Here is a 22766-nt window from a genome sequence, read left to right on the forward strand (position 1 = left end):
AAGCTGTGGTAGAGGCACTGAAGCTGCCTTCAGCAGACTCAGGAAAACAATTCTGTATCAGTTGACTTTCTTGAAGATAATCTTTGCTACATCATATAAGGAAAAAAATAAAACAGAAATAAAGCTTAACGTCTATATCAATGGATAGTTGGGTTCTCCTCCCCTCAAAACTCACATCTCACGCCATTAGCTGTGAAGCTTATTGATATTAATTCTTTTGCACAGCAGCAACACCATATAAAACTGTCTGATTACATATGCTATAAACGTATGCTATATATATTCATACACACTAGCAAATTCAAGCTCTGAGTTTGTATTGTAGAAAGGAGTTTCTGTGCACGGGTTTCTCTGAATCTGTTAGGTGAGAGATGTGTGTGTAAAAAACGCTGTGCATTCTGCCTTCCTCCTGACATCCTGGTTGCTATAGCACAGTGATCTATTTGTGAACACATAGAAGATCATTGCTATAGTTAAGAGAAACAGTGTTTCCTGGCCATAACTTCCTGGGCAATCTCTCTTTCTGGAGAACTGAGTGCAAGCTCTAACAGTAAATTTAATCAGGCTCCTTGGGTCTCCAGAAGTGAAATGTAATGTTCAGCCTCTTGTAGTTTGTGGCTTTTCACTAACCGTATTTAAAAACATTTAAAAATAGTTTCTCTATTTAAAACTGTCCAATGCATGACTATTATTCACAGTACATTCCAGTGCTTCAGCCATCTTTCTAACAGGCTGGCTAGCTGTACAGTGTGCGGTGGCATTGTTTTATGTTTATGCTTTTGCTATATGTATATTTGCATTCTCTCTGACACAGACATATTTTCATGCACCTGCTGAGCCAGGCAATACATAGGAAATGAAAGCAGCGTTAGAATTCTGGCTGAACTGTGCTGTATTTTTCCTTCCCTCCCTGCAGGTGTGAATGAAAGAGACTCTCTGCAATATTTAGTGTCCAGTCTTACTGGCTTTGAAGAACAGCGGCATCTACAATGCCGCCTCCTGCTGATATAGTGAAGGTGGCTATAGAATGGCCAGGTGCCTTCCCCAAGTTGATGGAAATTGATCAAGTAAGTACCTATTTCTATGTACTAATATAGATATCTATGTTAAAGTGTGTACACATATGTTTACTTAGAGGCACTTGTATGTTTAACAGCATGGATTCTTATACATAGTGCATATAGAATATGTGTAACCTTCTGGCTGTATTGCTCGGTTTGGTGTTTTGCTACGTTTGGCTGTTTGTTTTTTAGCAGGTGTTTAAAAGAGGCATTCTTTCTCATTGTGTGACCCATTTAACTGTGCCTCAGTTTTTCTGTCTGTAAAATTATAATAAGGATGCTTAAATCCTGATGCAAAGTGCTTTGAGATCTACAGATGAAAAACCATGAGGTAAATGCAAAATATTTCCATCATAAATAGCTGCAGTGAGCTTTGAGGTCTGGATACCTGAATGGTAATATACTGTGCAAACAGGAGAATTTTGTGGTTCTACGCAGATGCCATATAGGCAGTGTCCTTCAACCAGGGGACTTTGAGTAAATATCTCAAATACATATCATACTGGGAGGAAAATACATCATACGTTTGGGAGTGTGGTAGGAGGGAGCTGAAGGGGTGCAGTAAAACTGTTTTTAAGGCAGTATTTAGAGAGAGACTTATTAAACTTATGGAGGGAAAACCTTTTGTGGAAATGTATATGGAACAAAACTTAAATAACTTATATGTAAATGTTACGTGAGTGGCATTTTTTATTATTTGGATTTACCTGAGATCATATATTGGCATATATATTAGTAATATTAAAAGTGGCCTTTTTCATAATATATTAGATGTGGGCCATAATAGATGAACCATACAGGTTGTTACCTGTATAGAATATCACAGGGTGAAAAGCAGATTACTATTTCAGTAAATAATATTTCATACAAAAGAAAACCCTTGAAAGTTTTCCCCAATGCACCTAGGTCCTGATGCATCCAAACACTTCAGTATATTCTTTATTGTATTGAAATGAAGGAAATGTAAGTACATGCTGAAAACATTCTGCCGAACAGAGGTCCTAACTTCTGCATTCCCTGTGAGCGGTTTCACGCTATTTTTTGCCTGATAGCCCTATACTACAATGGGATTAGTGTCTGTTGGCATTTGCAACAAAAAAGGTACTGGGAAATTGGTCAAAACAATAGCAGCCTGATTTTAGAGGCTGCATTGTACTACGGGCTGTGTAAAATACTTACTGCCCCAAAGTGCTTGCAATGTAAATAGCCAAGACAGACAAAGAGTGGGAAAGGAAATAAGCACAGAGAAGTGAAATTACTTACCTAAGGTCACACAGTGACGGAGACAGGAATAGAAATTAGTTCTCCTGAATTACCATCCATTTTCTGATCCACTAGACCATACTGCCTCCGAAAGCTCTAAAAACTCCACCTGCCTGACAGGGTGAGGTCCATTGAATAACCCTGAGGTTATATAAATGAAACAAGAAGAAAAATCCCACCAAACACATTTCTTTCTTGCAAGACAAGGTAGTATCTTAAAGGTACAAGACCGTCCTGTTGTTAGGAATGCAACTGACTTGATCTTAAACTATTTGTTGCAGGGACTGTGCTGCCTTCTGTGTTTGGAAAACACCTAGCAAATTTTGAATGCTATTGATATCAATCAATCAGTAATGACTGACAAAGATTAGAGAAAAAAAATCTCTGTAGTTTTTTTCAGATTTGTGCACTTGACCACTTTTGGTGTCGGTTAAGTTTACACTTTCCTTGGGAGAGTTAGATGGCCGTTCCATGAAAGCAACTCACAATGCACAATCAAATTTAGGGCTGATCCTTGCGAATTTGGACCCTCAAGATTTCAAGCTCTGGTGGGTTTTACTGTCTCCCTCCCTGCTCCCCCCCCCTCCCCCGCTTCTAAACATTGTGTCCCAAAAGTGAAAAAAGATTTAGATCACTTTACTCTTCTCTAAAACGTAGTAATGGGAAATATCTGATCTCTCACATTTTGGTATGAGTGAGTCTTAAACTAAGCAATCATGGTCGGCACTGGGAACGTGCACAGGTGATGGGTACAATGTGTGAAATATCATTTTGATAATATAATTTTTATTACACTCAAATAAAAGAAGGAATGTGTATCACTGGCTAGATACATCAAAGCAAATCTGCAACACCAACGAACACATCAGAATATGGCCCAAAATATGGAAAAAAGGACGGAAAATTGTTTGAATACTTTTGCTTAGCAGATAATGTTACCTCTCTCTCATTGTCACGAGTGAGGGTTTTTTGTTTTTTTCTTAAATACTTCAGTGTAGAAGACAAGTGAAATCTTCCTTCCTAACTTGGTAAACCACTGGCATTACAAAGCTCTCCAAAACTGTCGTTGACAAGCTACCAGTGTGTGTTTGCATTATTATTAATCAGATTGATAAATAGATTATTATGTTTTAAATAGGGAGACAACTTCAGCTCTCGGTTACACTGGTATAAACTTGGAGAATCCCTTTTTACTTCTTGAAGTTAATCCAGATAAAATATTTTACATTTGTAATCATATGAGTAGGAAACCTGAATAAAAAATATTTAGTTTCATGTATCTCAAAAATTGGAAAAAGCGACAGGACCACTGTTAAGTGAGGTTTTCTTACTGACACGATGTAATGAATCACATTACAGGAACCATATGTATTGCTTTATATTAATGCCTTCTCTAAGCCTTGACTGCCTAGTCAATGAGCTAAACTTTTCACAGTGGTTTCCTGAGTTTTGGGAGTGTGCTACTTCTTTATTTTTTGGCTAGTATTGCTGATAAATGTGGCAGAATACAACGACAATGGATTTTCTTTCTTTCTGAGATGTCTGGAGTTGCTGTATTGTACTTCTTCACAATCAAAGTGACAATTGAGATATTTTTCCAAGGAGACTCTTAAGTAATTTTAGGCCACCAATTTAGGGTCAAATCCTTAGTCGGTATAAGTCGGCACAGCTCCATTAAAACCAGCTCACTGAAGTCATTGGCACTATTTCAGTTTACACCATCCCAAGTCTGGCCCTTAGATTTTAAACACAGATTATAAATGTTTTAATGATTTAAGTGATTTTTTTTTTCAATTCAGTGAAGTTTTTTTATTTTACACAACAGAAAATGAAACTGATGATAAAGTGGAAACTGGCCAGTGGAGTTTCATTGTCAAACCTTATGAAATGCAATAAACAGCATATATACTGAAAATAAACACTTATAAAATCTTGTCATTTAAATACGAGAAGGGATTGTTAGTGGCACTCATAAGCAAATTGTATGTCTCTTTCACTTAATGCAACAATTATTTTATTTCTATTAAGCCTTTTTCTTTTCTTTTTTCTGGAACATAGCCATGGTACAACAAAACCTTTTAGAAAGGGTGGTCCAGATACTTTAATATGCAAGATATAATTCAGTGCATGAATGTACAGTATAGTTAACATCAGGAATCAATCACTGTTCAATTACAATGGGTGATGAAAAATATTATTTCCTTTCTTCTAGTGGGGCTGTAGTGGTTAGAGCTAGAAGAGCTGTGGTGGCAGAGAGCCATTCTGGATAAGAGTAATATTACAGACAAGTATTACATTTTATTAGGGTCTGGCTGCAGATTTTCTAACCGCATTCTGATTGGCTGTGAACTAACTTCCAGTGGTGCATGGCTGGGACCTCTTCACTGACAAAAATAACCTCTTTGTTTACTATGTTAAATGGGGAGAGGAGGCAGAAGTTAATGGAGTAGGGAGCAACAGTAGTAGAGGTGAGCTGCAGTAAGACAGCATGACATTTAAAATTAATGAGCTATGTGGCGGAGTGAAGACTCACCGGTGTGGCGCCTCCTGCTGGTTGTCTCGGGAATTAGCTCTTTCCAGAGCACCCTCTGCAGGCCAGTGTCTCGCCTGCCGCTGGCCCCGTGTCCTTTTCAGACCCCAGTGCCCTTTGCCCAGGGGTTCTGTCCTCCACAGTACCCCCTTGTTCTGGGTCTCCCCTCCCAGGGGAGCCCCTAACCCCCTATCCCTACCTTACCTCGATGGCTACTGCCAATCTCCATCTAGCCTTTGCTCACTGGGGTAGACTGCAGTCTGTAAACCACTCAGTGGCAAGGGGAGTTGGACCAGCTGCCTCTGCCTATTCCTGGGCCACCCCTCTGCAGCCCTAGTACCCTTGTGGGCCCTTAACTCGGCTTGCAGCCTGGGGCTTAGCTAGGCTGGAGCTCCCCAGCTCTCTCTGCTCCTCCCCAGCACTGCTCCACTTCAGGACCCCACTAGTACCCCTTGTGGGCCCTTAACTAGGCCTGCAGCCTGGGGTTTTGCTAGGCTTGAGCTCCACAGCTCCCTCTGCACTGCCTCAGTACTGCTCCACCTCAGGTACCCTGCTGCACTCCCAGGCAGCCAGGTCCTTCCCTCTCAAAAGCGAGAGAGAGAGAGTATCCTTCTGAGCTCCTGGCTCTCAGACCTTTTATAGGCCCAGCTGTGTCCTGATTGGGGCGTGGCCACAGCTGTGGCTGCTTTCCCAGTCAGCCTTTCCCCAGCCACAGCCCTCTCCCAGGGCTGTTTAGCTATAATCAAACACTGTAATAATTAACTTAGCAGGATGTGCAGTAATAGGATACTTCTGCTACTAAATAGTACTTAATAGTGTACATGGTGCAGTGCTGAAGGCTCTTGTTCTTCAGCCTTACTTCCTAGAAAGAACCATATGTATGCAAACCCTGTTTGTACTATTACAATAGTGGGCCTGGGAGGGGGCCCTCACTCATAAAAGTGTCCCTTTCTGTCCCTGATAGAGCATTGCTTCCATACTAATGCCCTTCCTTCACAATCAGCAGCATAGGCAATACCCAGGGATGCTTTTTAAGACTATGTCTACACTAGCACGTATGTTAGCAAAATTTTTGTCGCTCAGGGTGTGAAAAAACAACCCCCGAGAGACATAAGTTTTGCCACCGTAAGCACTTGTGTGCACGGCGCTGTCTCATGCTGACATAGCTACTGCCGTTCATTGAGCTGGTTTTATTATGTCGACGGGAGAGCTCTCTCCTGTCAGCATAACACCGCTACACAAGCTATCTTACAGCAGCACACACTGATTCATTTTTCAGAAGAACATAGGCAAAATGATGGCTGAGAGTTTGTTGTCACCACAATTCCCACTGAAAACTTGCAGCATAACCCTCACATTTGCAACATATCAGGTGATGACACTGCACTTTCAGATAAGGGATGGACATAACTAGAAGCTGCTGGACACAGACACGCTGGAACGATTCTTTTTTAGAAGCAGCAGGAGCTGTTATATCCTTGGGGGCAGCTGGTTTAGGAAGAAATCACTTGAGGCCAGACAGCTAACAAAACCACCATTTTATTTACAGACTCAGAGAACTCACCCAGCCGGCTGAAGCTGGCTGAGCTATCCCCTAATAATCTAACTCAGTTACCATAGGAACCAAAAACCATGACAACCAAATACAAAACATATTCCTCCCCCCCTAATAAGAACATCCCCTAAATAAAACACACTAGACTAGAGAAGGAGGGTAGACTGCCTCCATTCCCGGCTAAATCCTGGGGATTATTTTGCCCCATAACCATTGGTTCGCCCTAGCTAAAGATCCAGCCGCTGAGGAGGCCTTCTGTCTCTAGGTGGATTACGGCGAACTTCTGGTGTTGTTGCACCCGAAAGTACCATGGGCTCAGGGTCCGCAGCACGAACGGGTGAGGAGGTGGTATCAGCTCGTGCTGGGCAAAGGGGCATCTCAGCCGCCGGCAGTAATGGAGGAGGACAGTCAGGAATAGGTGATTCGTGATTTGGTGTCTCACCAGAAGTGGTGAAGTCAGACCCCTCAACTGCAGATGTGTCCTGAGGACTGGCATGACCTGGCAACAGCTGATCTACATGTCGCCGCCAGGTAAGATTCTCTGCAGTCCGGACTGTGTAGGAAACAGGTCCTGTTTGAGTGATGACTGTGGCCGGGACCCATTTAGCTCTGGAAGTATAATTCCAAGCCAAAACTGGCTGTCCCGGGCTAAAGGTTCGGTCTTTTGCTCTGGGTGCCCGTCTGATGACTTGATATTGCTGCTGATGTTGCACAGTTTGTCTGGGTTCAGAAGGTTTCAGCAGATCAAAGCAAGTGCGCAGCTGTCGTCCCATCATTAGAAAGGCCGGAGATGCCTGGGTCGTAGCATGAGGTGTGTTTCGGTAGGAAAGTAAGAAGGTATCCAGACGCTTTTGAATGGAGTGTTGTCCCCTTGCTGATTTCAAAGCGTTTTTCATTGTCTGCACAAATCTTTCAGCTAATCCATTGGTGGATGGATGATATGGTGCTGACGTGATGTGGTGTATCCCATTTGCCTTCATAAAATTTTGAAACTCCTGAGAGACAAACTGCGGTCCGTTGTCGCTCACAAGTTGTTCTGGCAGACCAAAACGACTAAAGAGTCCTCGTAGTTTTTGGATAGTACTCTCTGCAGTAGTGGACTGCATTATAGAGACTTCTGGCCATTTAGAATGGGCATCTATTGCCACCAAGAACATGCTTCCTTCAAGGGGGCCAGCAAAGTCAACATGAATACGTTGCCACGGGTTTTCAGGCCAGTCCCATGGGTGTAGGGGTGCCCACTGGGGTGCATTCCTCACACCCTGACATGACATACAAGCTTTTGCCTTCTCTTCAATAGCACTGTCCAATCTAGGCCACCAAAAATAGCTTCGTGCAATTTCCTTCATGCGCACTATTCCACAGTGACCAGAATGTAGCTGTTCTAACAGCTGTGATCTCAGTGGTGGTGGAATAATGACACGTCTCCCCCACAACAAACAACCAGATTGGACCGATAACTCCGTCTTTCTGGACATGTAGGGAACAAGGTCAGATGAGACCGGAGAGGTTTGTCGAGATTTTCCATGCATCACCAGGTCCATAACTTGGGACAATACTGGGTCAATGCGGGTTGCCTTCTTTATCTGAGTAGCAGTGATGGGTGTATTCTCTACCTGTTCAAAGTAGAAGATTTCCTTTTGGGCACTATCTTGATGTTTGACCGGCAAAGGCAACCTTGAGAGGCCATCTGCATTGCCGTGCAGAGTGGATTTCCGATATTTGATTTCATATGTGTGTGCTGAAAGTAACAATGCCCAACGTTGCATACGAATAGCAGCTAATGGGGGAATGCCTGTGTAGGGTCCAAAAATTGATGTCAGAGGTCGATGGTCTGTGAGAAGAGTAAACTTTCGCCCAAACAGGTACTGATGAAACTTCCGAATTCCAAAAACAATTCCTAATGCCTCACGTTCGATTTGGGCGTAGTTAGTTTCTGCTTTGCTTAGAGTGCGTGAAGCAAAAGCAATAGGTCTCTCTTCTCCCGAAGGCATAATGTGTGACACGACTGCTCCCACTCCATAAGGGGAGGCATCGCAGGCCAATTGTAGGGGTAAGGATGGATCAAAGTGCGTTAGAACTTCAGAATTTAGCAATGCATCCTTAGCTTTGTTAAATGCAACATCACAGGCTTCAGTCCACTTCCAGGCCTTGTTCTGCCCAAGGAGCTCATGAAGTGGTTTTAGCAGTGTGGCTAACTGTGAGATGAACTTTCCATAGTAGTTCAGTAGTCCTAGAAACGAGCGCAGCTGGCTTACATTTCGAGGTGGGGGAACCTCCACAATAGCTTTAACTTTTGCAGGGGCCTTATGAAGACCTGCAGATTCAATGATGTGTCCCAAATATTCAACAGAGGGCTTGAAGAATTCACACTTGTCTTTGCAAACTCGTAGGCCATACTCTTCCAGTCTTTGTAGGGTAGCCTCTAAATTCTTTAAGTGATCCTCTTCATTTCTTCCAGTGACCAGGATATCATCCAGATAGCACTGAACTCCTGACAAGCCACACAAAGTCTGGTCCATAGCCCTCTGGAACAGGGCGGGAGCAGATGTTATTCCGAAGGGTAGGCGGCAGTATCGATAAAGCCCCTTATGAGTCACAATAGTCAACAGCTCTTGGGACTTTTCATCGACGTGCATCTGTAAATATGCTTGACTCAGATCAATCTTACTGAACTTTTGTCCCCCAGCCATGCCTGCGAAGAGGTCATCGATGCGGGGAAGCGGGTATTGCTCTGCACACAACACTGGGTTGACAGTGACTTTAAAATCACCGCAAATCCGGAGAGAGCCATCTTTCTTCACTATTGGAACGATAGGAGTGGCCCATGAGCTATGGGTAACTGGTATTAGGACTCCATTGGTGACCAGGCGCTCCAGGTCTGCTTCAACTTTTGGCCTGATGGCATATGGCACAGTTCGGGCTTTCAGATAGTTTGGTGGACTGTCAGGTTTAATGTTCAATGTCATAGTGATTCCCTTCATACTTCCCAAATCATCTCCCAAAACAGCAGCATGTTTCCTTAGTATAGGGCAGGGGTCGGTAACCGGTGGCTCGCGGCTCGCCAGGGTAAGCACTCTGGCGGGCCGGCCCGGTTTGTTTATCTGCCGTGTCGGCAAGTTCGGCCGATCGCGGCTCCCACTGGCCGCGGTTCGCGGTCCCAGGCCAATGCGGGAGGCAGGAAGCCACGGCCAGAACATCCCTCGGCTCGCGCCGCTTCCTGCCTCCCGCATTGGCCTGGGACCGCGAACCGCGGCCAGTGGGAGCCGCGATCAGCCGAACTTGCCGACGCGGCAGATAAACAAACCGGGCCGGCCCGCCAGGGTGCTTACCCTGGCGAGCCGCGAGCCACCGGTTGCCGACCCCTGGTATAGGGGTTAGACTGGTTTCTTCTTTAGTCATCCGGTGCACTTCTGCCCAGTTCAGTTGGATCTTCCCAAGCCAAGACCTACCCATTAAGGCTGGGTAGTTACCTCTCACCACAAACAGTGGCAATTTAGCCACCTGTCCATTGAGCTCCACCTTAACATCAATAGTGCCCAGCATAGGCACAGCTTCTCCCGTATACGTCTTCAGAACAGTATTTGTTGCCTTAAGCGGAAGATGCTTTATACACAGTCTCGGAGATCAGTGAGACGGCTGCACCGGTGTCCAGTTCCATGCGTATACGTTTGCCATCCAATAACGGGGTTACCCAGTATTCATGTGAGCCCACTGCCAAAGACAAAACATGCAGTGGCACTTTCTCTTGCGCTGAGGTGTCACCTTGATCATCCTGGGTCTGCTCTAGGGTATGCAAGGTTCCTCTTTTTGTCGGCCAGACCACAGGCCTCCTTTTCTTTTGTTTACAGGCACACTCAATGTGTCCCTTTTTCGCCACAGTGTCGACACACCAGGTCCTTACACCAGCATTCCGATGCCTGGTGACCCGGCTTACCACAGCGGTAACATTCTTGACTCTGCACAGTTTTGTGGGTCGGTTCTTGTGACACTTTTTGCACCCTAGGGGATGCACCGATGTATTGCGCCTCCCTTGTAGCCACTTCCATGGAGAGAGCAATATCAACAGCCTTCTGTAAGGTAAGCTGAGCCTCTGTCAGAAGGCGCTTCCGTATAGCTTCACTGTAGAGGCCACACACTAACCTGTCACGCAGGGCATCATTTAACATTTATTTAAATTCACAGTGTTCTGCTAGCTTTTTTAAAATGGCTACAAATTGTACAACCGTTTCATCTTCCTTTTGGTCTCTTTTGTGGAACCTATATCTTTCAGCAATTACCAGTGGTTTTGGGAAAAAATGGGACCCCAGGATTTCCACAATGTCACTGTAAGATTTAGTTGCTGGCTTAACAGGATGTAGTAAGCTGCGTAGCAGGGAGTAGGTTTTAGCCCCTACAACGATTAAGAATATTGGCACCTTCTTCGCTTCTGTAATGTCATTTGCAATAAAAAAAAGCTCAAAACGCTCAGTATACACATGCCATTGCTCTATATTCTCATCAAAAGGTTCCAGTGGCCTGGTCAGAGTAGCCATGATTTTAGTTTCACTTTCACAGTCAGTGCAAACAAGCAGCTTTTTTTGTTTGTTTGTTCTTTACCTTGACTTCTACTTCCTTCTGTTACTGGAGCAGCACCAGAATCTCACCCTCGTCGCCACTTGTTATATCCTTGGGGGCAGCCGGTTTAGGAAGAAATCACTTGAGGCCAGACAGCAGACAGCTAACAAAACCACCATTTTATTTACAGACTCAGAGAACTCACCCAGCTGGCTGAGCTATCCCCTAATAATCTAACTCAGTTACCATAGGAACCAAAAACCATGACAACCAAATACACAACAGGAGCCTCCTTTAAAAGTTAAGCATCTACTATATTTAAGAGAAGAGTTTTTGCATAGTGATGATGAGATTCCTGGGGGTGTATGTGTGGCTGAATTAACTACAAGGTGTCTCATTCACATTCTAGCCAGCTGGAACATCCACAAGCACTTTATAATTCAACTATAACCCCTCTCCAGGACTTTTGGAATCATATTACTAAAGAGAATAACAATTTTTTTTAAATTACAGTCACATACAGGCCCTTTCCCCATTGTAAGTTACCAGAATTTCAGCAACACAGTCCTTAGTCGCATGGTTATTACAATGTTCAGAGGCATGTTGCCCTGTACAATGGAGATGTGAAGAGCTGAGTTTTTCTTCACCACTTTGTAATTATTAAAGCAGCATTTGTAACTACAGTATAATTCTGTACTGCATATTTATGTAATAGGGAGACTAGTGCTATAACTCACTCACATATACCTTACTTGGATATTATAAATGTTTTCCCTGTCATCCCTTATGTACTTGGGAGTTCGTGGCAGCAGGGTGCTTGAGAAGCCAGTGAGGGCATTTTGTGGCCTGATAGGAAATCAAGATTTGGAGCAAGGAGTTCATCCTGCTGTGTTTGAGTGTTTTGTTTTGGCAATATGTTTGGCTTCTGGAGAGAGGGATGAGATTTGGTTTCTTCTTCATCACTCTAATGCAGATGATCTGAGGGTGATGCTCATTTCTAATGAAGCAGAGATAAAGAAGTGGAGAGTGCATTTTTCAGCGGGGTATGGGAAGCTGGCTGAATTACAGGTCAAAATGAAAGGCAAGAGCAGTGGTTCTCAAACCTTTGTACTGGTGCTCTCTTTCACATAACAAGTCTCTGAGTGTTACCCTCCCCCCCAAATTAAAAACACTTTAAAATATATTAAACTCCATTATAAATGCTGGAGGAAAAGCGGAGTTTGGGGTGGAGGCTGACAGCTCACGACCTGCCATGAAATAATCTCGCAAACCCCTCAGGGTTCTCGATCCCCAGTTTGAGAACCTCTGGGCAAGAGGAAATGTACTCTGTTCCTTCAAATATCTATCTCAGGTACATATTGCCTCCATTACTGTAGTATCTGAGTGAGACCCCTGTGAAGAGTGAAGTACTTTTTGTCCTCATTTTATGTATGAGGCAATGAGGTACAGACTTGCTCAGCGTCTCGTAGGAAGTTTGTAGCAAAGCAGAGGATTGAAGACCTAGGTCCCGAGTCCCAGTCGCCAAAGTACTAGACTTCTGTATCTATAGTCCCAGTTATGTGATGGTAATGTGTGGAGCTTGTATTAATGGGAATGAGGGAGAATAAGCCTTTCCTGCATTACAGTAACAAAAAATGTCTTAAACACCAAAAGATTTGTTAGCAGGAGCAGTGTTCATAATTAACAGAATGCTGTATTCACCATCTTGAGATTTTATTTTCCAACAGATGTAGAGATCAACAGTGAACTATGTTTTCCTGTTTTTGTGATGTCTTTTCTTAACCAGATGTGTGGCGTCTGCTGTTTCCCTGGGATAGGCTTCAATATTACTTAACAGGAGAGTGGTGTTAGGCTTTCCTTTGCTTTTTGTGCTGAATGGTGTCAGCCAGGAAAACCGAATCCGTAGTCTATCCCAAGAACAAAGACAACAAGGGCAAAAGTGATACAAATGAGCTCACACTGAACTGTAGAAGAGAGATGTAGTTCAACGTTGGCCTGAGTGGAAACCCATTTGTGGATGCTATATCTGTCCAACTGAGGATATGGCTTCACTGCACAATTAACCCAGGTTCTTACCTGGGTTTAAACCTTTAATCCCCATACTGTCCAACCAGAAAAACCTATGGGCCCGGTTTTGGAGTTGCCTTAAGCCCTGCTGGGAGTGTGGGTTAGAGCCTGGAGTTTGCTTTAACTGTGGCTGGAACCTGCCCTCTTTGTAATGAGGTGCAGGCTAAATCATTCAAGAGCTGATAGTCCTTTGATGCCTTCCCACACTTCCTCCTGAAGGACAGACAGGTTCTCCTGCAATTGACCAAATTGACTGAGAGAGAATCCTAGAACTTCTCAGTTACAAAGGACTATGGGATATCCCCACCCCCACCCTCCCATGCATGAGCAAGTGCAGAACTAGTGAGGGCACCGTATGGGTTTTTCTGTAGGAATGCCCATACCTTGGTTTGGCAAACTTGGGTGCTCAGACACGTAGCAATCACCTGGGGCAACTATGCATTGAAGACAAAGCCTTAGATTCTCTGCTGAGAGTGTGCAAAAATGCCAGTTATGGGGGTGGTTTTGTCTGGTGTTTTTATTTTAGTGCCTAAATCCCTGTCTAATAATACATAGCTCACCAGCCATTAGAGACTAACTTCCAATCACTGCCATGTATTGGATTTGAACCAGCAATGTAGGCTGTGTGGATGTTTAAAAGACTCCTTTTTCCCTAACATGTCCTGGCGGGCCGGGACAGTTTGTTTACCTGCCACGTCCGCAGGTCCAGCCGATCGCAGCTCCCACTGGCTGCGGTTCGCCGCTCCAGGCCAATGGGAGCTGCAGGAAGTGGCGCGGGCCGAGGGTGCTGCTTCCTGCAGCTCCCATTGGCCTGGAGCGGTGAGCCGTGGCCAATGGGAACCATGATCAGCCGGACCTGCGGACGTGGCAGGTAAACAAACTGGCCCAGCCCAGCCCACCAGGGGCTTTCCCTAAACAAGCGACATCCCAAGTTTAGGAAACACTGGTGTAGACCCTTGGGGAAGGGGAATGAAAGTTGTCCTCAACAAGTTAAAACATGTTAAAACTACAGCTTGCCTTGTTTATATTAGGTTTGTTACATGTGTGAGCTAACACATGCCTAAAGACACCCATGAAGGCAAAAGCTAAAATGAACCAAACAGTGATACAAATTTTTGCTCCTACTACAGAAAAGTCAGATTGTGGGCAATGTCCTTGTAAGGGGTGGTTAAATCTACCCCCACTCCTGCAATGCATTTGGTTTTCAGAACTGTAAGTCCAATAAAAGTTGTATTTGAATACAGTAAAACTGATTCTGGAGTTGGGTTGGGATAAAAATAATAATAATAAAAAAAACCCCCCAATGATCCCCTTATTGACACCAGGTAAATATTTGCAGCTAGACTAGCAAACTGTTACACTAGAATAGCCTGGGGAATGGATTGGTTCTGGAGAGAGGAGAGGAGCTTTTTATCTTCTCTTTCATGGTTAAAAATAAATAAGTAAAAAATAAGATAGCTTCTATTTGTTGTCTATCACAAAGTACTCTACATACATTAAATAATACTGTCCTGTAAATGTTGGTCCAAACATAGAGATTCTTCATACAGCACTGAATAGCAAGGCTCCAGAGGAATCTTGACATTAAGGGGTTCTTGGGAAAGAACAGTGAAGTTAGTCGCTAACCCATCTGTCATTTCAAAGAAAATAACTCTTTTGTTGGTAGAGGAATGTCTTCTGTGCAGTATGCGTTGTAGTATTTGCATGACACTTTTGATGTGTTGTCTGCCAAAGTCTTCTCTGCAGCCATGAATTATGTAACTCTACTGAAGCAATTTCACAGAGGGAGTTGTGGCAGCCGTCACATGTTTTTAAACAACCTATTGCTTACAGCTGTGAACATTTGCACTGGTCACAGTCTATAGTATGAAATGGGGAAAGGAATTTTGTCCACAGAGTTATTCATAGGGAAGGCACCCCAGGGGAAGGATGTCAAGATAATTAGGATCTCAATAGTTTTTATTGTAAAGTTGTTAATTTGTAAAGCCCCTTTTACTAGTACGTATCAAATTACTGTAGATGCTAGATAGTGGCTAAAGCATAAGATAAAATTTGTGTCCCAGAAGGGTCTTATTGATTCATTATGGTTAACTAAGTTCCATTGAGTGATTTCAGTGCTATAGTAATGCTCCTTCCCCCACTGTGGCAGAAGCCTGAAGGGCGGTTTGTATCAACTTTTTAAATTTTAGGTTGTCGTGCCTTCCTTTTTAACCACTACTTAAAGTTCTTGTTGTCCCTTTATTTTCTTAAGTTTTGAGTTTCAAGTATCAAATTATTTCATATAACCAAGTGACTATGGCACAATATAGAGAAATTAATAGATATTATAGATTATATTACAGATATTATTATAGAAATTATAGATTAATAAAACTGGGACTTTTCAGCTTGGAAAAGAGAGAACTAAGAGGGGATATGATTGAGGTCTATAAAATCATGACTGATGTGGAGAAAGTAAATACGGAAGTGCTACTTAATCCTTCTCATAACACAAGAATTAGGGGTCAACAAATGAAATTAATAGGCAGCAGGTTTAAAACAAATAAAAGGAAGTATTTCTTCAGACAACGCACAGTCAACCTGTGGATCTCTTTGCCAGAGGCTGTTGTGAAGGCCAAGACTTATAACAGGGTTCAAAAAAGAACTAGATAAATTCATGGAGGAATAAGAGACTGTATCGCATATGTAAAGACCTGTGCCCTTAGTTGACTGTTTGAGATAGTGGGAAGGGCAGATGAAACCTGGTAGGGTAAAACTTTCAAAGGCAAAAGCCCCATTTTCAAAAGTGGCTTTGGCCTGGTCTACAGATGTTATTTGTACTGGTATAACTATTTCATTTATGGGTCTTTTTAAAAAAACAAAACAAAACTGAAATAGCTATCTGACTGCAACTCTTAGTGTGCATCTGAAGAAGTGGGTTTTTTAATCACAAAAACTTATGCCCAAATAAATCTGTTAGTCTTTAAGGTGCCACCAGACTCCTTGTTGTTTTTGTGGATACTGACTAACATGGCCACCCCCTGATCCTAGTGTGAACGCAGCTGTACTGATATAAAGGCACCTTAGGCTGGTGTCAAAGTCAGATTCAGGACTCACAATTTGAATGTGTGAGTGCCATGCAAGGCTTAAACTACTTTATTTATACAGATAAAAAGGGCGGGAACGTAACAAGATAACAAAGGGAACAGAACTGCTATGTTTACCTGGGGCTAGACACACATATCTTATTTCCTTATTAACTCTTACCGATCTCCTGCTAATGTCCCACCATTAGCTTAAGTGGACCCATTGTTCCATACCTTAATGTTTCTCTTCCTGACAACTTTATTTCAACATTCCTCATTCCTGCTTAAAGGAACATACAGCATTTCTTTAATCCATTCTACTTTTACAATCTAATTCATTCTACTTTCACACTGGCGTAGCTTATTCCCCTTCCCAGACAGGCAAAACTATGGGCATGACTACAGAGACGATTCCAGCATAGCTACGTAGGCATAACCCTGTATTGTAGACAGAGCCTATGCCAACAACAGGAGTTTCTCTGTTGGTGTGGGAATACCACCTCCCTGAGTGATAGTAGTGAGGCAGATGGAAGCATTTTTCCATTGACCTAGCTCCTCAGCATAGCTGCAGTGGATTTTTCACACTCCTGACTGACCTAGCTTTGTTGACCTAAATTTTAAGGTTGACATTGTTATACCAATATATGACCACACTAGAGGGCTGTACTGCTTCAACTATACTAATAAAACTTTTGTGTGTAGACAAGCTTTTAGATGTATAGAAGCCTAAGGCCTGGTCTACACTACAAAGTTAGATCGATGTAAATCACCTTGTGTCAACCTAGTTGTGCATGTGTCTACACTTAAATTTGTTTCCCACTGATATAAACTCTGCATTACTCTGAGGTACTAACACCAGCTCCTCAAGAAGTGTTGAGCCTTGGTCAATGTATTGAGGTCAACACAGTGTGGACGTAGACACTGCGGTACCTATGTCAACCCTAACAGTCCTAGAGAAACTGTCTCCCAATGCCCAAGAGTGACCTCTCTGGTCACACCTGTGAACTCCACTGCCGAGGAGTCATGGAGCCTGGAAGCTTCCCTTCCTGCCCCGCCATTTAAAACCATATGAATTTTTTAAATGACTTTTCCTGATTGTTTAGCGTGGTGAGCACACCTAGCAGGTCTCCACTGTTATGTGCAACTGCCCAGCTGACCATGTCAACTCCAGACATGCTCCAGCCTGGAATAGACAGGAGATATTGGATCTCCTGGGCCTGTGAGGAGAAGAGGCTGTACAAGCACAGCTATGGTCCAGTCATAGAAATGTGGACTTCTGCGAGCAGATTGCACAGGGGATGCAGGAGAAGGGGTACAACAAGGGATGCAGGAGAAGGACCAGCAGCACTGCTGCATGAAAGTGAAGGAACTGCAACAGGCATATCAGAAGGCCAGGGAGGTGAACAGTCGATCCAGTGCCGAGCCACAGACCTGCCACTTGTACGAAGAGCTGCATGCCATATTTGGCGGAGAAACTATCACCACGCCGCAGTCCACTGTGGATACCTCTGAGGAGCCTGGCATAAACAGTGAGGAGGAAGAAGAGGAAGAGGAGTAGATAGAGGACGTGTGACCAGGGGGTCCAGTTATGCCACAAGCCAGGACCTGTTTGAGACTCCACCACAGTCCAGTCAGTCCTGGCATTCGAGCATGGCTGAGTCTGATGCAGGGGAAGGAACCTGGGATAAGTGTGTAAATGTATTTTCCATTGTAGTGATGTTTGATTGCACCCCCAACTTAACAGGACATATCTAGTGACTTTTCATTCATTTACTTGTACTAGAAGAGGTAGCGGTACAACAAAGAGAGATAGAGTTACTTGCTTTTCATTCCCTGTAGAGTTAGGTAGGAAGGCCATGTGGAGCAGACTGTTTACATACACAGGGATGTCCCTTGAGTCCTCCTGAGAGATATCGATGCAACTTTCACGGAGGTGCTTGTTCTGAAGGATTCTAGGGATGGCAGCCTTATTTCTTCCTCCGCAGCAGGACACTTTCCCATGCCAATCAATGGTAACTTCAGCAAGCAACATTGCAATAAATAGGCTAACGACATATGGGTCCTGGTTGGCTTTGGGACACCACCAGCAGCTTTGCTCTCTGCACCTTTGTTACCCTCAGGAGTGAGATACCAACTAAATTCACCATTGCTTGTGGAAAATGGTGCCAGTATTCAGTGCCATTGCCCTATACTCATAGTTTCATGCAGTTGACCAACTCCCTCTTCATTTTCCCCACCCCTGACAGTCCATACTCACCATGGCTGGTGCTGAGAGTAGTGCTATGGAGAAGCAGTCCGAAGAACTGTCAATAAGCATGTCTTGTTTAAAACTTTAGGGGAGCAAGGGAAGGGAGTTCTGAATCTTAATTGTCCCTTTCCATTGGGATTATACTGACAGTGTTAGCTCTGCGTGCTTTATCTGTAGCTGTTGCCATTGTGGCCTTGAGCGGTTCCCCCTCCACACCCGTAAAACACCTGACCCAGATAAGGAGGAGAAAAAAAGAGGGTTTGAGCTGACATGTTCAACGAGATCCTGCAAGCTGGTGCTGCATCAGATTGTGAACAGGGGGCCTGGAGAGTGAATATTGCAGACTGTATGGAGAAAGGCCCAGGAGTCCCATCAGGAAGAGGAGAGGAAGATGCACCAAGACATAATGGGTCTTCTTCAGCAGCAAATGCAGATGCTGCAGACTCATGTGAACCTAGAGGCTCAACAGTCACAGGCTTACCTCCCTTTGCAGTTCATGGAGAACTACAGTACAGCATCTCCCTACACACTCCCACCCAACTTTGAACACAGCATCTGGGGCCGCATCCCTACCTCTACCACTGCACGCTGGCGGGCATTAAAGACAACCACATCTTCACATACATTGACCTGTGGGAGCCACATATGATGTATGTGTAGTTAAAAATGGACATGAATGTTCCTTCCCCTTCCTTAAGCTTTGTTCTATAAATTTATTAAGATTTTAATGTATTTGCTTTTAACTTGTGTAACCCACACACCTTCTGGGTGTGGTGTTCTGTCCCATCTAGTGGCACCGAGACCACTTAGACAGAGAGATAAAATGAGTCTGCTCTACAGCCTTAGCTAAGAGCCAGCTGGCTTTTAGTTTCATGCTGTAGAGCAGGGGTCCCCAACCACCGGTCCGCGGCCTGTTAGGAACCGGGCTGCGAACCGACCCCTAGCACATCAAGCGGCGTGTCTCCGGCAGGGCCCCTGAGCCCCGCCCCGCTCAGAGCCGTGTGGTGAGGGGGCGGGGCTGCGAGCTCCGGGCTGAGCTCAGCTCCCTCCGCTCGGCGTGGAGCTCACAGCCCCGCCCCCTCACCACGCGGCTCGGAGCGGGACGGAGTTCAGGCCCCGCCGGAGGCACGCCGCAGCTGTCGGGCGAGGCGCTGAGGCTCCAGGTGAGCGGGGAGCCGGGGGTAAGAGGCTGGGGCCAGCGGGGTTGGCTAAGGGGCAGGGAGTCCTAGGGACAGCCAGGGCACAGAGAGGGGGCGGAGGTTGGGGGGGCGGTCAGGGGGCAGGGAATGGGGGGGTTGGATTGTGGGTGTTCCGGGGGGGTCTGTCAGGACTCAGCGGGGGGGGATAGGGGTTGGGGCAGTCAGGGGACAGGGAGCAGGGGTGGGGTCCCAGGGTGGTGGGGGTCTCTGGGGGATGGTGAGGGGACAAGGAGCAGGATGGGTCGGGGATTCTGAGGGGGGCGGGCAGTCGGGACAGGAAGTGGGTGGGGGTCAGATAGGGGGCAGGGCTCTCACTAATTCTGCATTATGGTCAGTTGTATAATTATTTCATTATATATTACAATAATAATAGAAATAAAAGTACAAAAATAAATGTAATGCGCTTGAATCGTCCCAAAACCATCCCACAGGTCCGCGGAAATTTTTTTTTCTACGAAACCGGTCCCTGGTGCCAAAAAGGTTGGGGACCGCTGCTGTAGAGCAGGGGTCGGCAACCTTTCAGAAGTGGTGTGCCGAGTCTTCATTTATTCACTCTAATTTAAGGTTTCTCATGCCAGTAATACATTTTAACCTTTTTAGAAGGTCTCTTTCTAGAAGTCTATAATATATAACTAAACTATTGTTGTACGTAAAATTCAGAGCTCCCCAGACCGGTGGCCAGGACCCGGGCACTGTGAGTGCCACTGAAAATCAGCTCGCGTGCCGCTTTCGGCACACGTGCCATAGGTTGCCTACCCCTGCTGTAAAGGCTCATGCACTAAGCTCCAGAGGTTCCAAGTTCGATCCAACCCACTGATGACCAGGTTCTGTCGGAGTTACAGTTGCACAGAATTTTTTTTAAATGTTTTCGTTACTTAATTAAACTATTGCTTGGAAAATAATTCATCTTTATTAGTTCACAACATATGCTGCTGAGTGACTGGCAGTAGTGAAAGCACCCGCTGACTGGTTACGGTACAGCGTGACACAATTCAGAGGCTCCGTGACAAACACAGTGTAATAATCATAAATGGACAGCAAACACCACAGAATTAATAGGTGCATTGTCAGTGTTCTATTCATAGATGTACACCAAGCACCGTTCCTAACAGGCCCCCACACTGCAGGTAGAGCACAATACTCCACAATGCATAACTGTGGCTTGCTGTTAAAGTGCTCTTTCAAAGCCTCTCTGAGTTGTGCTGCTCCATGTTGAGCTTTTCTGAAAGCCCTTGTGTCTGGCTGCTAAAACTCAGCAGAGAGCCCTTCCACCTCCACCTTCCACCCCAGCGGAAACGTTTCCCCTTTTGCTTTACAGGTACTATGCAGGACGCAGAAGACAGCTATAACCACTGGGATATTTTTTTAACTGAGATCCAATCTTGTGAGTAAACAATGTCAGCATCCCTTCAATCTACCAACAGCACATTCAACTGTCATTCTGCACCTTCTGAGCCAGTAGATGAATCTTTCCTTGGTGCTATCGAGGTGGCTGGTGCACAGCTTCATGAACCAGGGGAGTAAGGGGTAGGCTGGGTCCCCTGCGATCACTACTGGCATTTTAACATTGCCAATGGTAACCCACCGGTATGGAAAGAAAGTCCCTGCTTGCAGCTTTCTGAACAGTCCGGTATTCTTAAAGGTGTGAGCATCATGCACCTTCCCTGACCAGCCAATGTTGATGTTAGTGAAGCATACCCAGTGATCCACCACTGCTTGCATAACCATAGGAAAACAGCTATTTCTGTTGATGTTCCCTGTGGCAAGGTGGTCTGGTGCCAAAATAGGGATATGCATGACATCTATTCCTCCACTGCAGTTTGGGAGTCCCATAGGTGCAAATTCATCCACTATGTCCTGCATATTGCTGAGAGTCACAGTCCTTTGTAGCAGGAGATGATTAATGGTCCTGTATACTTGCATGACAGTGGCCTCCACAATGGATTTTCCAATTCCAAAATGATTTCCCACTGACTTCCGGATTTGCAGTTTCCACAGTGCAATCACCACTTGCTTCTCCACTATTAGTGAAGCTCTCATTCTGGCGTTCCTGTGCTGGAGGTCTGGGGCAAGAGCAGCACTCAGATCCAGGTATGTTTCCTTGCACATCCAAATGTTCTGCAACCATGCTCGTCCCAAACCGGCATTACGATGCAATCCCACCAGGCAGTTTCTCGAGCCTAGAAGCAGCACTCCGCCATTTGCAGCTGCTCTGTGAACGTCACCAACAGCCTTGAATTGTCCTCCAGCAAACTGCCCTTCAGGAAATGATCATGTTCCTCGCGGCTCTTCTTGTGGCTCTGCAAGTACTCGAGGATTGTGCGTCCTGTGCTTGCAACATTCAGAACAATAGTGCAGGCTCCATGATTCTACTAGAGCCTGCACTAGTAGACAAGTGACAAGTCCCACTTGGGTTTGAGGGATTTTCAAATTAAGTATGAAAATTATGGGATAGAGATGGCATTATGGGGTGGAGAAAGTTGCATGATGGTAACTGGGCCCTGCAGTCCCAGTACCCCTGCACAACTCATTTCTCTCCACCATAAAACTTCCCAAAAGACAGTGCATTGGATGATGGTGAGTTGCCCTGCACTGTCCATCAACAGAAGCGCTCCTGGTGAGTATGTGCAGTGCTGACACAGGGAGTGAAGTATGCGCATGCACAAGCAATATACTAACTGCAGTGGCTTTATGCTGGTGTAAGTTGTGTCGGAAAAAATTGGTATTGTAGACATACCATAAGTCATTGAAAGTAAGTGGGACTTACGCTGCTAAGTCTCTTGGGTGCTTTTGAAAATTTTACTCATAGTCTTTTTTTCAGAAGCAGCAGCTGACACTGTACTCTGTGCAGCCAGCCAGTAATGAGGAGGTGCGGAATGGTAGTGTTTTAGAAATGAGTTGTGTCCCCTTTCTCCAAGTGACAAAGACTTATTTTCTTCCAGACAATACTGTTTCCTAGGGAAACACGTGCTACGTTTATAACACCATTCAGGGTGTTGCAACATCTCCATACTAGACAATGTTCCTTCTATTTTGAGATTTGAAGGAACAAAATCCTCTGTAGTCAGCTATGTGGCAACACACAAAATGGTTGTGTTGCATATTTACGACAAAGCAGAGTTAACACAACTGGAATCTTACTGCTTTTCAGTGGACGTTTATTGGAGGAAAGCAATATTTATTTAGGAGGGAGAATTGCAGAAAACATTATGTTCTGTTCT

General features: G+C 44.7%; 1 protein-coding gene across 3 annotated transcripts in view; it reads left to right on the forward strand.

The window, feature by feature from the left end:
- ELMO1 (engulfment and cell motility 1) overlaps positions 1–22766 on the forward strand; it is a 459394-nt gene that overhangs the window by 78960 nt on the left and 357668 nt on the right. For all 3 annotated transcript variants that reach the window (XM_045005400.1, XM_045005399.1, XM_045005401.1), the window contains exon 2: positions 917–1067. In XM_045005400.1, the coding sequence (XP_044861335.1) occupies positions 990–1067 (78 nt within the window). In that variant the 5' untranslated portion in view covers positions 917–989. The remainder of the gene's footprint in view (positions 1–916; positions 1068–22766) is intronic.

This window comes from Mauremys mutica, chromosome 2 (assembly GCF_020497125.1).
Source record: "Mauremys mutica isolate MM-2020 ecotype Southern chromosome 2, ASM2049712v1, whole genome shotgun sequence".
Classification (NCBI taxonomy): Eukaryota; Metazoa; Chordata; order Testudines; family Geoemydidae; genus Mauremys; species Mauremys mutica.